Below are 16267 nucleotides of genomic sequence, written 5' to 3'. Positions count from 1 at the left end.
AGATTAACTTCTTCTAATTTATGTTTGTTGTGTTCTGAGCCTTAAGTTTTCCTTAACAAAATTTTTAAGAGTTTATTCCTCTTTTAAGGTCATGTGGATTTTGGCTTACATTTCAGGTGTTGCCTGACCAGACAAGAAGCTCCTCAGAACGTTCTGGTAAACTTGAGAAAGAAGACCCTGACATTCCTAGCAGCCTTGAGAGAGAGACAGGTAACTGGGTAATAAAATCTTGTACTCTGAATTCCTTTTAAAAACAATAAAACCTTACTTGGAAGAGATCACTGCAAGCCTGTGGTGCATGAGAGTAATAAATATGCTATTGTACCTGCAGAGAACAAAGTTGCTAGCCACCTTGAATCATTTTCCCTACCCGATACATTGTCTTATGAGACAATTGGAAATGACAAAGGAGAAAAAATGATAGTCATGGCTGGAGGCAGAAGATGGGGTCATGGAAGAGCCTAGCTACCCACAAAGCTGACCCTGCACAGATCCTGTATCTATTAGGAGTTACGTCCCAAAGCTGTTTCTCAAAGTGCCCATAGATTTTGGATTTGGAAGTTTAACGCAGGATGTAATTACCAGATCTTACCAATAGATGGCGATGTACCTGCAGTGTGGGGTCCCCTGAAGAGCAATTGGAGAATGTGTTCACTGTGGAGCATGGTTATTGTTACCACTTTTAATGCTCTGTTCTCTGTTATAGACCAGAAAGAAGAATCCACCAAGCTGGCAGAATTAATGAATGCCAGAGATGACCATTGCCCAATAACTGTCCCCTTAAATGACCAGTCTGAACCTGTGAGTATGGGATGCTGGGTACAAGATTCTGAACTGTGTCTACCAGGATGCTGACAGGGGGAAGCCACCTCTCCTGGCTTGTAGTCTATTTTTTTCCCCTAACCAACTATTTCTCCATTTTTTGGACCATCCTCTCCTTTAGATCACTTTTGCCTGACATGTTGATATGTTCTCTTCTTTCACACAACTTGGCTCTCCCGTGGAATGTGTGACTTGGCTGGCTCTGCTTCATTCCCTCACTTGGGATCTGGAGACCAAGATATAGGGGAAAGAGTCTGATGTTTGCAGTCAGACCTGGTTTTCACTTACTAGATACAGGAACTTGGGAAAGTTAATATCATTGAGTCTGAGGCTTCTGATCAATAAAATGAAGGTAATAGCTGGTTCATGCTGTAGCCCTCTTAGATACTATACATTTTGTTTTTAATCCTAACATACTGTTGGCATATACAGGTATTCAGACCAGTCCTCATTTTCTTATATTTGATTACATGGACATTATACAGAAGTGTAACGATAGTGTTTTTGGAACTGACAAATCTTCTGAGGGCAGAAAAATAATTTTTTTTTGCAGCAGCTGCCAACAGTCATTAGGAGTCAAGTCTAATGAATAAAAAGCCTGGTATCTTAGTATTTTGTAGAAATGCTTTTCTTTGGATATGTAACATGACTCCAAAAGAATTTTAAAAGAGGGACTTCAGAATCACCATAATTTTTTTTTCTACAGCAAACAAATACAGCAGATAGTTCACCTGAAAAATTGAAAGTGGATGACCCACAACAAGGTCAGCTTTTTTTTTAAAAAAAAAATCTATCACAAGACTTGAGTAGTATACTTAAATGTTTGAGAAGCTTAACAATTTTTGTTTTTAATTTTCATGGTTGGAAGTCACTTCAAAACATGAATATTCTTCAGATTTACAGGAACCGTCAGCAAAAATTCAGGATCCTAAATTAAATGACAAATCTAGGTATGTGATTTTTCAAAATTAATAAACCATATTGATTGCTATTAATGTGACTAGTTAATGTATAAGTCAACTGTCTTTCCATCTTCATCTGGCCACACGCCACACAAGGAGAGAACATTGTGTGCAGTGTTCTGTGGAATGATTTGAGCAGTGCTGGGATGTTCTCCTGACCTACAGGTCTCTACCATTATACCCCCCAGTGATATGCTTGGTGATGTAGTTTTCCCCAGCCAGGAAACATGTATCAGCTGGCATTAACTTGCTACTTTTCCATGTAGGCCTATGAAGAATGGGTCATAGGACAAGTAATTTTTTTATAGCTTTATATAGAGAGACAATTGGAATAAACTGTGCATATTTAAAGTATGCCATTTGAGTTTTGACATATGTCTATACCAAGGACCATCACTACAATCAAGATAATGTACCTATCCAACATCTCCAAGATATTCTTGCCCCTTTGAAATTCTTCCCTTCTGCCCTTTCTGTCCCCCTTACCTGCCCCTTGCAATCACTGATTCTCTTTTTGCAACAATAGATGAGTTTGCAATTTAAAAAATCTGGTATAGGGCCACCTGGGTGGCTCAGTCGTTAAGCGTCTGCCTACAGCTCAGGTCATGATCCCAGGGTCCTGGGATCGAGCCACGCATCAGGCTCCATGCTTGGCGGGAAGCCTGCTTCTCCCTCTCTCACCCTGCTTGTGTTCCTGCTCTCGCTATCTCTCTCTGTCATATAAATAAAAATCTTTTTTAAAAAGCCTATAAATGGAATCAAAGAGCATGTACTTTTTTTTTTCTACCAGCTTCTTTCATTCAGCATAATTATTTTGAGATTTATCCATATTATGTGTATCAATAGTTCATTCTATATTGCCAAGTAATAGTTCCTTGTTAAAATAGTTCCTAGTTAAAAGTGTTCTTTATATTTAAGCCTTTGTATGGATGTGTATTTTCTCTTGAGTAAATACATAGGAGTGGAATGACTGGATCATTGGTGGTGTAGGTTTAACTTCTAAAAAACCAAAAAACAACCCCTGCCAAAATGTTTTCTAAAGTGGTTAACCATTTAACATTCCCACCAAGTCTTCGAGAGTTCTAGTTCCTCGCATTCTTGTTAATACTTGGTTATGTTAGTCTTTTTAATCTTAGCCATTCCAGTGGAAATGTAGTGATATTTCATTGTGGTTTTGATTTGCATTTCTGTAATGACTATGGTGTTGAACATCTTTTCATGTATTTTCCATCATTCTCTCTCTTCTTGGGTAATATATCTTCAAATCTTTCACTATTAAAAATAGATTATTTGCTTTGAGTTAAAAGTGTTCTTTATTCTATATATATAGAAGTCCTTTATTAGATATGTTTTACATACATTTTCTCCATGTCTGTGGCTTACCTTTTTATTTTTATAAGTGTCTTTTTTTATCTTTCATGCATAATTATTGAAGGCCTGCTGTACGTAGCTAATACAGCTTATTGTCAGACACCTAATAACCTTTACTAAATGCATCCAATTCCATATATTATTCAGTCTTCCCCATATTCCTAAGGAATGTATTATTTTTACCTCCATTTGCTAAAGGAGGAAATGAAGACAACAGAACTTACTCAAGGACATATCCCTAGAAAGTGTTGGCTTAACTATAATGTCTTTAAAGAGCAAAATTTCTTAGTTTTTATTAAGCTCAATTGATTTTTTTCATTAATTTTTTTTTCTTTTATAATTTAGGCTTTTTTTTTTTTGGTGATGTGCTTAAGAAAACTTAGGCAAACTCATCAGTTTCCCTACATTTTCTTTTTTCCCTACATTTTCTTCTGGAACTTTCATAGTTTTAGATCTTATTTCAGTTATAAATCATTTTGTATTTTTATGTTGTGTGAAGAAAGGGGTTTTTTTCCCCCTTCTCTCTCTCCCCTCCCTCCCCTTTTCTTTCACATGGCTGTCCAATTATTCCAGATCATTTATTGAAACAATTACTTTTCCCCCATTGAGTTTTCCTGGAAACTTTGAAGAAATCAATTGACCATGTACGTGTAGCTCAATTTCTGGACTGCATGCAGGCATGCCTTTGAGATACTGCAAATTCAGTTCCAGATCACTACAATAAAGGGAATATGGCAGTAAAGCAAATCAAATGACTTGGCTTCCCAGTGCATACAAAGGTTAGGATTACATTATACTGTAGTCTGTTAAGTACGCAATAGCATCATACAGATACACGCTGTATATACTTTAAGTACTTTATTGCTTAAAAATGCTATCTGAGCTTTAAGTGAATCAATCTTTTTGCTGATAGCGGCTCTTGCCTCCATGTTGATGCCTGCTGACTGGTCAGAGTGGTGGTTGCTGAAGGTGGGGTGACTGGCAATTTATTCAGATAAGGCAACAATGCTCAGAAGAAAAGATTCCTTTCAAAATATTACTGCCCGCTGACTGTATACCTGGTCACCCAAGTGCTCACATTGACACTTCCTTTCATGAACAATTTCTCTGTAGCATGAGATGCTCTTTAATAGCAGTTTACTCACAGTAAAACTTCTCTCAAGGTTGGAGTCAATCCTTCCAAATCCTGCTGCTTTATTAACTAAGCTTATATAATATTCTAAATCCTTTGACATCTCAAGAATCTTCATAACATCTTCACCATGAATAGAGTCCATCTAAAGAAACCACTTTCGGGCGCCTGGGTGGCTCAGTCGTTAAGCGTCTGCCTTCAGCTCAGGTCATGATCCCAGGGATCGAGTCCCACAGCGGGCTCCCTGTCCGGCAGGAAGCCTGCTTCTCCCTCTCCCACTCCCCCTGCTTGTGTTCCTGCTCTCGCTGTCTCTCTCTCTGTCAAATAAATAAATAAAATCTTTAAAAAAAAAAAAAAAGAAACCACTTTCTCTGCTCATTCATAAGAAGCAACACCTCATCTGTTCAAGTTTTAATATGAGATTCCAGCAGCTGAGTCCCATCTTCAAGCTCCACTTCTAATTCTCTTGCTATATCCATCACATCTGCAGTTACTTCACTAGAATCTTGAACCCTTCAAAGAAGTCATCCATGAGGATTGGAATCAACTTCTTCCAAACTCCTGTTAATGTTGATATTTTAACCTCTTCCCATGAATCATGAATGTTATTACTGGCATCTAGAATGGTGAATCCTTTCCAGAAGGCTTTCAATTGACTTTTCCCAGATACATCAGAGGAATCAATATCCATGGCAGCCATAGCCTTAGGAAATACATTTTTTAAAATTTTTTATTGTTATGTTAATCACCATACATTACATCATTAGTTTTTGATGTAGTGTTCCATGATTCATTGTTTGTGCATAACACCCAGTGCTCCATGCAGAACGTGCCCTTTTTAATACCCATCACCAGGCTAACCCATCCTCCCATCCCCCGCCCCTCTAGAACCCTTGGTTTGTTTTTCAGAGTCCATCGTCTCTCATGGTTCGTCTACCCCTCCGATTTCCCCTGCTTCATTCTTCCCCTCCTGCTACCTTCTTCTTCCTTTTTTTTCTTAACATATATTGCATTATTTGTTTCAGAGGTACAGATCTGAGATTCAACAGTCTTGCACAATTCACAGCACTTACCAGAGCACATACCCTCCCCAGTGTCTATCACCCAGCCACCCCATCCCTCCCACCCCACCCCCCACTCCAGCAACCCTCAGTTTGTTTCCTGAGATTAAGAATTCCTCTTATCAGTAAGGTCATATGATACATTCTTAAATAAGACTTAAGTTGAAATGACTCCTTGATCTATGGGTTAAAGAATGACATTGTTAGCAGGCCTGAAACAACATTCATCTTGTTGCTCATCTCCACCAGAGCACTTGGGTGACCAGGTATAGTCAGCGGGCAGTAATATTTTGAAAGGAATCTTTTCTTCTGAGCAGCAAGTCTCAACAGTGGGCTTAAAATATTCAGTAAACCATGTTGTAAACAGATGTGCTGTCATCCAGGCTTTGTTGTTCCATTTATAGAGCATGAGCAGAGTAGGTCTAATAATTTTTTTTTTTTAAAGATTTTATTTATTTATTTGAGAGAGAGAATGAGAGAGAGCACATGAGAGGGGGGAGGGTCAGAGGGAGAAGCAGACTCCCCGCTGAGCGGGGAGCCTGATGCGGGACTCGATCCCGGGACTCCAGGATCATGACCTGAGCCGAAGGCAGTCGCTTAACCAACTGAGCCACCCAGGCGCCCAGGTCTAATAATTCTTAAGGGCTCTGGGATTTTGGAGTGCTAAATGAACATTGCCTTTAAGTTAAAGTCAGCAGCTGTATTATTCCCTAACAAGAGACTCAGCCTGTCTTTTGAAGCCAGGAATTGAGTTTTCCTCTCCATCTTTAAAAGTCCTAGATGGCATCTTCTTCCAAATGAAGGCCATGTCTATATTGAAAACTTGTTTAGCGTAGCCACCTTCCATAACTATTTTAGCTAGATCTTCTAGATAACTTACTGCAGCTTCTACATCAGCACTCGCTGCTTTATCTTACACTTTTATATTATGGAGATGTTTTTTTTTCCCCCTTAAATCTCATGAACCAACTTCTGGTAGATTCTACCTTTTCTCTTGAAGCTTTCTCAGCTCTCCAAGCCATCATGGCTTAAAGAAATGTTGTGGCTGGTTTGATCTTCTATCTAAGCCACTAAAATTTTCTCCATGTATGCAATAAGACTTTTGCTTTTTTTGTCATTTGTGTGTTCACTGGAATACCACTTTTAATTTCCTTCCAGAAGTTTTCCTTTGTATTCACAATTTGGCTAACTGATGCAAGAGGCCTAGCATTGAGCCTATCTCAACTTTCAACAGGTGTCCCTCACTAAGTTTAATCATTTCTAGCTTTTGATTTAAAGTGGGAGACCTGTAACTCCTTCTTTCACTTGAACACTTAGGGGCCATTATAGGGTTATTGGCCTAATTTAAATATTGTTGTGTCTCAGAATAGGGAGGCCTGAAGAAAGAGATGGCGGAACAGATGGTTGGGGCATATTTTGTGGTGCCCCAAAACAATTACAATAGTAACATCAAAGCTCACAGACCACCAATAACAAATATAATGAAAAAGTTTGAAATATTGCAAGAATTACCAAAACATTACACAAAGACCTAAAAGAGAGCAAATGCTGTTGGAAAAATGGTGGCAATAGACTTGCTCAATACAGGATTGCTACAAACCTTTAATTTGCAAAAATAAAAGCCCATAGTATCTATGAAGGGCAATAAATCCAAGGGCAATAAAATAAGTAATGTCTATATTCTGTTACATTGATCTACTTATCTAACTTTATATATTACCTGAATTACTGTAGCTTTACAGTGGTAAAGCTATTGTATCTCATTTTGAAATGAGGTAGTGTTGGTCTTCAACTCTTTTTTTTAAGTTGTTTTGACTATACTTAGTCCTTTGCATCTCCATATCAATTTTAGAATCAACTTTACAAAAAGTCTTCCAGCTTTTGACTGAGATTGTATTAAATTTATAGGTCATTTGGAGAAGAATTGATATCATAACAGTGTTTTCATGGTCTCAAACATGGTGTATCTCTTCATTTATGTAGGACTTCAATTTCTCTCAGTAATGTTTTATAGTTTTAAATATATAACTTGGATAAATTTAGCAAAATATATACAAAAGTATTTCATATTCTTATGATCTTTAAAAATTTCCACTTCTGGTTTCTTATCCTATAGACATGCAGTTGATTTGTATATATTGGTCGTAGGTCTTACAACCTTGCTAAACCAACTTAATACTTCTCATAATCCATTTGATAGAATTTTATTGCTATGCACATTTTAAATACTTAATTTCCAATAAAATATAGGCAATAAACATCTTTTTCTTACTCTGAAAGTACATCCCCAGAAACAGTTGTGGACATGCCACCTGTTATACTACACAAGTGAACATATTACTTTGACCTTCTTATTGTTCAACATTCATAAGGAGCCACATTAGATTTTTTTTCTGTTTTGAGATATAATTACCATACAAAAATATAGAAGTTTTAGGTATACAGCATAATGACTTGGCATACATATATTGCAAAATGATTACCATAGTAATTTCAGTTAACATGAAGCTCCTCATAAAATTATGATTTTTTTTTCCCTTGTAATGAGAACTTTTAGGATCTATTCTTGGCAACTTTCAGATATACCAAATGTACATTACATCCCCAGCACTTATTTATCTTATAACTAGAAGTGTGAAAGTTTTAACCACTTTCATCCACTTTTGACCACCCTTACCCTCCCAACTTCCACCTCTGGTGACCACAAAACTGGTATTTTTTTTTGTGAGGTGTTTTTTTTTTTTAATTCAAGTATACTATACAGTGTCATATTAGGTTCAGGAATAAAATGATTCAACAATTCCATACACTTCTAGTGCTCATCAAGATAAGTGTTCTCTTAACCCCCTATATCTGTTTCACCCATCTCCCCACCTACCTCCCTTCTGCCAACCACTAGTTCTTTATATTTCAGTGTCTGGTTTTTATTTCCTTTTTTGTTTCTTAAATTCAACATATGAGTGAAATCATATGGTATTTGTGTTTCTTTGAGTTATTTCACTTATCATTGTCCCCTCTAGGCCCATCCATGTTGTTGCAAATGGCAAGTATTTTTATGGTTGAGTAATACTCCAATGTCCATATATACCACATTTTCCTTATACATTCATTTTTCAATGGGCATTTGTGTTGCAGTTTTAAGATGGGCTTTTTAAATTCCATATATAAGTAAAATTAAATAGTATTTGTCTTTCTCTGACTTATTTCAGTTAGCACAATGTCCTCAAAGTCCATCTATGTCTTTGCACATTGCAAGATTTGCATTTTTAGGATTAAATAGTATACCACATCTTTATCCATTTATCAATAGACAAGTTGTTTCCATATCTTGGCTACTGTAAATAACACTATAATAAACATAAGGATGCAGATATCTCTTCAACAGTGATTTAGTTCCCTTTGGATATATACCCAGAAGTGGAATTGCTGATTCATTGCTATTTTAGAATTTTTGAGGGACCTCCATACTGGTTGTTTAACCTTCCATGGTGGCTGTACAATTTACATTTCTACTAATAGTGCACTAGGGTTTTCTTTCTTTCTTTCCACATCTTCACCAACACTTGTACTCTCTTTTTGATAGGAATTCTAACAGGTATGAAGTAATACCTCATTGTGGTTTTGATTTTTATCTCCCTGATTAGTGATGCTGAGCACCTTTGCATGTATATATTAGCCATGTGATTATCTTCTCTGGAAAAAATTTCTCTTCAGACTCCCCACATATATTTAAATCAGTTTGCTTGGTTTTTTGCTGTTGAGTTGTAGTTCCTTTTAAATTTTGGATATTAACCCCTTACCGGAGTACGATTTGCAAATTCCGCCCTTTCTGTAAGTTGCATTTTTGTTAATTGTTTCTTTTGCTGTGCAGAAGCCTTTTTAGTTTGATGTAGTCCCAATTTTTTTTAATTTTTGTTTTCCTTTTCCTTTGGTGTTACATACAAAAAATTTTTGCCAAGACCAATGTCAAGAAGGTTTTTCCCTGTGCTTTTTTTTTTCCCCTAGGAGTTTTATGGTCTCAAGTCTTATGTTTAAGTCTTTAATCCATTTGAATTGTGAGTATTGTAAGAGGAGTCCCATTTAATTCTTTTGCATGTGGTTATCCAGTTTCCCTGCATCTCTTATTGAAGAGACTATTTCCCCATTAAGTGTTCCTGGCTCCCTTGTCAAATATTAGTTGACCAAATATGTCAGAATTATCTCTAGCAATATTCTTTGTTCTGCGAGCTATTTTGTATGATGTTAATATGACCACTGCTGCTTTCTTTATCTTAGTTTAAGTATGGCATATCTTTTCCCATTATTTTACTTTTAACCTTTTTGGATCTATACATTTAAGGTGGGTTTATTATAGGCAGCATTTGCTTTTGCTTTGCTATTTACCTCAATATGATAGTCTCTGTTCTTGGATATTTAGACCATTTATATTTTATATGATATGGTTGTATTTATGTCTATCATATTATCTTGCTATTTGTTTTCTATTTGTCGTGTCTGTTTTTTCCACTTTTCCTTTTTCTGATGTGTTTTGGATAAATGGAATATATTCTTATGGCCATTTTATCTCCTTTGTCAGTTTATTTGGTATAACTTTTTTTGTGGTTACCTTATGATATATATATGTGTGTGTGTGTTATGTGTGTGTGTGTTATGTGTGTGTGTGTGTGTATACACATTATGTATATGTTTAACTTACCACCCTTAACCTTCAGATAACATTATATTGCTTTACACATAAGCCCTTAAACACAACTCCAGGGGCTCCTGGGTGGCTCAGTCGTTAAGCGTCTGCCTTCGGCTCAGGTCATGATCCCAGGGTCCTGGGATCAAGCCCCGCATCGGGCTCCCTGCTCAGCAGGAGCCTGCTTCTCCCTCTCCCACTCCCCCTGCTTATATTCCCTCTCTTGCTGTCTCTCTCTCTGTCAAATAAATAAAATCTTTAAAAAACACAACTCCAGGTTTTTGCTACTTTTATCATGTAATTTACTTTTACATATGTTATAAACCTCTAATTTTTTTTTTTTAGATTTTATTTTTATTTATTTGAGAGAGAGAGAATGAGAGACAGAGAGCATGAGAGGGGGGAGGGTCAGAGGGAGAAGCAGACTCCCTGCCAAGCAGGGAGCCTGATGCGGGACTCGATCCAGGGACTCCAGGATCATGACCTGAGCCGAAGGCAGTCGCTTAACCAACTGAGCCACCCAGGCGCCCTAAACCTCTAATTTTATTATTGCTGTTTAAAATATAATTTTAAAACACTTAAAAAATAAGAAAATTTACTTTGTTTTACCACATTTACCATTTTTACTGTTCTTCATTCTTTTGTACAGATAGAAATTTTCATCTGGTGTCATTTTCCTTTGCTTGAAAGACTTTAATGTTCTTGTGCAGGTCTCTTGGTGATTAATTTTTACAATTATTACGTGCTTGATACTGGGTATAGAATTTCTAGGCTAACAGTTTTCTGTTTCAGTTATTTAAAGATCTTGCTTCATTGTCTTCTCACTTGGTTGTTTCTTTTTTTCCCATTTGCATTGTATATTTTATTTAAATTTTGTTTTATGGTGCATCTGCTGGGGTGCACAAGTAATTGTAAGACTCTGAAAAGTCCTGTAAACTTAGGCTCAATTTCTGTAGCTGATAACTATTCAGTGAAGATGGTGTGTTTCTCTCTTCGAAAGCAAAATGTTCTGCAGACTTACAAAGGTCTTTCCTTAAACAGTGGTATCGCCAAAGTCTTTGTTCCAACGTATGTACACTTCTAAGGTTTGAGGGCTCACGCTGCATTTTATCTTTTTAAGGGATTCAGTGAAGTCAGATAATCGAATATATGTCATCTCACTGGAAGACCTATTCTTTACTTGTGCTGGTTTCAGTTCTCGGATAGGACCCAGTGCTGCATCTTTTGCCAAAACTATTAGATCACTTCCTGAATATCCATCGGTCATTGTAGCAAGTTGTGCTAGTTCTTTTTGGGTCAATGGGCTTCCTTGTTTACATAATAGATTTTCAAGTAAAAGTAGTCGTGTCTCCTCATTTGTCAAAGACACATATACCCATTTGATGAAACGCCTGAGAACAGCCTTATCAAGCTCTTGTGGCCTGTTAGTTGCACCATCACTTGATTGTTTCTGATGAGGTCTGTTCTATTTCTTATATTCCCTTATATGTAAGGTGACTTTTTTTCCCCTGAGAGTGCTTTTCAGATTTTCTCTTTATTAATAATTTTCAACAATTTGATTGTGACATGATTTGGTGTAGGGTTTTTTTTTTCCCCATGTTTCTTGAGCTTAAGGGTTATCAAGCTTCTTGGATATGTTGGTTTATAGATTTTTATTAAATGTAGAAAATTCAGGGGCACCTGGGTGGCTCAGTCGGTTAAGCATCTGCCTTTGGCTTAGGTCATGATCCCAGGCTCCTGGGATAGCTGCGCTGCCCCGCCCCCCCCCAAATTGGGCTTCCTGCTTAGCAGGGAGCCTGCTTCTCTCTCTTCCTCTGCCGCTCCCCCCGCTTGTGTGTGCATGTGTTCTCTCTGACACATAAACAAATAAAACTTTTTTTTTTTAAAGATTTTATTTATTTATTTGAGACAGACAGAATGAGAGACAGAGAGCATGAGAGGGAGGAGGGTCAGAGGGAGAAGCAGACTCCCCGCCGAGCAGGGAGCCCGATGCGGGACTCGATCCTGGGACTCCAGGATCATGACCTGAGCCGAAGGCAGTCGCCTAACCAGCTGAGCCACCCAGGCGCCCTAAAACTTTTTTTTTAAATAAAAAAAATTCAGTCATTATTTCTTTAAAGATTTAGCCTTTCTTTTTCCTCTCCTTCAAGTTTTCCATACACATATATTAGGCTTTTTTCCCCCCTGTTTCATTTTAGATAGTTTTTATTGCCATATTTCCAAGTTTATTAATCTATAGTATCCAACTGTTCTTAAGCCCATTCAGTATATTTGTCATCTCAGACATTGTTTTTCATCTCTAGAAGTTCTTTTTGAACTTATCTTTAACCAACTGAGCCACCCAGGCGTCCCTTGAACTTACCTTTAATGCCACTACTTAACATCTTCAAGCTATCCTCAACCTTCTTCACTTTATGGAATATAGTTGTTATAACTGTTTTAATATACTTGTCTGCTAGTATCTCTTGTGACATTTTTAAGTTGATTTCAGTCAATTGATTTTCCTTCTCATGATGCATTGTTTTTCTGCTTTTTTGCATGCCTAATAATTTTTGATGATAGAATTTGTGAGTTTCTACCTGGTTGGTAATTGGATATTTGTGTATTCCAATAAATTCCTTATACTTTACTCTGGGATGTGGCTTAGTTATTTTAAGGCCAAGTGATCCTTTTGAGGTTTTCTTTTAAGCCTTGTTAGGGGAGAGTAATGTAACCTTTAATTTAGGGATGATTTTCCCCCACCACTGATTCAATATTCTTGTGAATACTGTACCTAATGCTCTATGAATTAAAAGGTTTCTCCATGACTAACAAAAACACAAACTATTCCCAGTCCTTTGAGTTCTGGGATTATCTCTCTGTCTCCTTGAAACAGTTCTTTTCCCAGCCTCAGGTATCCTTATATGCATGATTGGTACTTGTATTAGTCAGGGTTCTCCAGGAAAACGGAACCAATCTGATAAATGTATAGGAAGGAAATTTATTATGAGGAATTGGCTCACATGATTATGAAAGTTGAGAAGTCCCACATCTGCCATCTGCAAGCTGGAGACCCAGGGAAGTCAGTGATGTAATTGCAATTACAAGAGTCCAAAGGAGGCCTGAGAACCATGTAAATGGTGTAGATCCCAGTCCAAAGGCATGAGAAGGCCAATGTCCCAGCTTAAGCAGACAGGGAGGAAGCAAAAGGGGTAATGTTTTCTCTTCCACTTTTCTATTCAGGTCTTCAGTGAATTAATTGGATAATGCCCACCCATGTCAGGGAGAGCAATCTGAAGCCACTGATTCAATTGCCAGTCTCCTCCAGAATCATCCTCATGGACATACCTAGAAATATTTAATCTGGGCACCTCCTGGCTCCAGTCAACCTGACACATTAAATTAACTATCACAATATTCCACTCAAGACTTGAGAAGAATCCTTTGCAGATCTTGAGAACACACACCCTCTGTAGCTCTCCCCTCTCTGGTTCTCTTTCTTGCAAACTCTTACCACATTTGTCTCTCTCCCCTACTTAGGGGGATTGTTGAGCTTCGCCTGTTTCTTCTCCCTGCACTGCAGCCCGGGGAGTCTCTCCAAGCAGTGTGCTGAAGAAATTGTAGCACTCCCTTCACTTGTTTACTCTTTCTTAACAGTCATTATTTTGTGTTGCTTGATGTATGACATCTGGAAAACATTATTTTATATGTTCTATCTGGTTTTGTAGTTGCTTTAGGCAGACAGGTAAATCAAATCCAAATCAAATTTCCATACTACATATGGAAAAGTGAATTGTGAGTAAAGGGAATAAGGAGTATGAGCAAGGGGCAGGGGGCAGCAGAAGCTCACTCATAATGAGGTTTAAAATATTTCTTTTAACCTTACACATTTTTTTTTAATTTTTTAATTTTATTATGTTAGTCACCATTCAATACATCATTAGTTTTTGATGTGGTGATCCACAATTAATTGTTTTCGTATAACACCCAGTGCTCCATGCAGTACGTGCCCTCCTTAATACCTGTCACTGGGCTAACCCATCCCCCCACCCCCCTGCCCTCTAAAACCCTTAGTTTGTTTCTCAGAGTCCATAGTCTCTCATGGTTCATCTCTCCCTGTGATTCCCCCCCCTTCATTTTTCCCTTCCTTCTCCTAATGTCCTCCATGCTATTCCTTATGTTCCACAAATAAGTGAAACCAAATGATAATTGACTTTCTGTGCTTGACGTATTTCACTTAGCATAATCTCCTCCAGTCCCATCCATGTTGATGTAAGTTGGGTATTCATCTTTTCTGATGGCTGAGTAATATTCCATTGCATATAGGGACCACATCTTCTTTATCCATTCATCTGTTGAAGGGCATCTCGGCTCTTTCCACAGTTTGGCTATTGCGGACATTGCTGCTAGGAACATTGGGGTGCATATGGCCCTTTTCACTACATCCGTGTCTTTGAGGTAAATACCCAGGAGTGCAATTGCTGGGTCATAGGGTAGCTCTATTTTTAAATTTTTGAGGCACCTCCACACTGTTTTCCAAAGTGGCTGTACCAACTTGCATTCGCACCAACAGTGTAAGAGGGTTCCCCTTTCTCCACAACCTCTCCAACATTTGTTGTTTCTTGCCCTGTCCATTTTTGCCATTCTAACTGGTGTAAGGTGGTATCTCAATGTGGTTTTGATTTGGATTTCCCTGATGGCTAATGATGATGAACATTTTTTCATGTGTCTGTTAGCCATTTGTATGTCTTCTTCAGAGAAGTGTCTTTTCATTTCTTCTGCCCATTTTTTGACTTGATTATTTGTTTTTTGGGTGTTTAGTTTCAGAAGTTCTTTATAGATCTTGGTTACCAGCCCTTTATCTGTAGTGTCATATGCAAATACCTTCTCCCATTCTGTGGGTTGCCTCTTTGTTTTGTTGACGGTTTCCTTTGCTGTGCAGAAGCTTTTTATCTTATGAAGTCCCAAAAGTTCATTTTTGCTTTTGTTTCACTAGCTTTTGGAGATGTATCTTGAAAGAAGTTGCTGTGGCCGATGTCAAAGAGGTACTGCCTATGTTCTCCTCTAGGATTTGGATGGATTCCTGTCTCACATTGAGGTCTTTCATCCACTTTGAGTTTATCTTTGTGAATGGTGTTAGAGAATGGTCGAGTTTCATTCTTCTGCATGTGGCTGTCCAATTTTCCTAGCACCATTTATTGAAGAGACTGTCTTTTTTCCATTGCATGTTTTTTCCTGCTTTGTCGAAGATTATTTGACCATAGAGTTGAGGGTCCATATCTGGGTTCTCTATTCTGTTCCATTGGTCTGTATGTCTGTTTTTGTGCCAGTACCATGCTGTCTTGGTGATCACAGCTTTGTAATATAGCTTGAAATCAGGCAACGTGATGCCCCCAACTTTGTTTTTCTTTTTCAACATTTCCTTGGAGATTCGGGGTCTTTTCTGATTCCATACAAATTATAGAATTGTTTGTTCTAGCACTTTGAAAAATGTCATTGGAATTTTGATCGGGATGGCATTGAAGGTATAGATTGCTCTGGGTAGCATAGACATTTTAACAATGTTTACTCTTCTGTTCCATGAGCATGGAATATTTTTCCATCTTTTTGTGTCTTCTTCAATTTCTTTCATGAGTGTTTTGTAGTTCCTAGAGTATAGATCCTTTACCTCTTTGGTTAGGTTTATTCTGAGGTACCTTATGGTTTTTGGTAGTATTGTAAATGGAATCATTTCTCTAATTTCTCTTTCTACAGTTGCGTTGTTAGTGTATAAAAAAGCAACTGATTTCTGTGCATTGATTTTGTATCCTGCCACATTACTGAATTGCTGGATGAGTTCTAGTAATTTTGGGGTGAAGTCTTTTGGGTTTTCCACATAAAGTATCATGTCGTCTGCGAAAAGAGAGTTTGACTTCTTCTTTGCCAGTTTGAATACCTTTTATTTCTTTTTGTTGTCTGAATGCTGTTGCTAGGACTTCTAGTACTATGTTGAACAATAGTGGCGAGAGTGGGCATCCTTGTCGTGTCCCTGATCTTAAGGGAAAGGCTCTCAGCTTTTCCCCATTGAGGATGATATTCACTGTGGGTTTTTCATAGATGGATTTTATGAACTTGAGGAATGATCCCTCTATCCCTATGCTCTGAAGAGTTTTAATCAGGAAAGGATGTTGTATTTTGTCAAATGCTTTTTCTGTATCAATTGAGAGGACCATATGGTTCTTCTCTCTCCACTTATTAATGTGTTCTATCACACTGATTG

The 16267-nt window shown here is 37.6% G+C and overlaps 1 protein-coding gene across 1 annotated transcript in view; it reads left to right on the top strand.

Moving 5' to 3' along the window:
• Positions 1-16267, top strand: part of SYCP2L (synaptonemal complex protein 2 like) — a 112458-nt gene that overhangs the window by 47109 nt on the left and 49082 nt on the right. Inside the window, exons 18-20 of the mRNA XM_064598172.1 lie at positions 117-210; positions 707-819; positions 4709-4735. Coding sequence (XP_064454242.1) covers positions 117-210; positions 707-819; positions 4709-4735 — 234 coding nt within the window. The remainder of the gene's footprint in view (positions 1-116; positions 211-706; positions 820-4708; positions 4736-16267) is intronic.

This window comes from Mirounga angustirostris, unplaced genomic scaffold, assembly GCF_029215605.1.
Source record: "Mirounga angustirostris isolate CCGP_5_RB_7025 unplaced genomic scaffold, mMirAng1.0.hap1 SCAF_8, whole genome shotgun sequence".
NCBI lineage: Eukaryota > Metazoa > Chordata > Mammalia > Carnivora > Phocidae > Mirounga > Mirounga angustirostris.
This window is presented reverse-complemented; position numbering and strand designations above follow the sequence as displayed.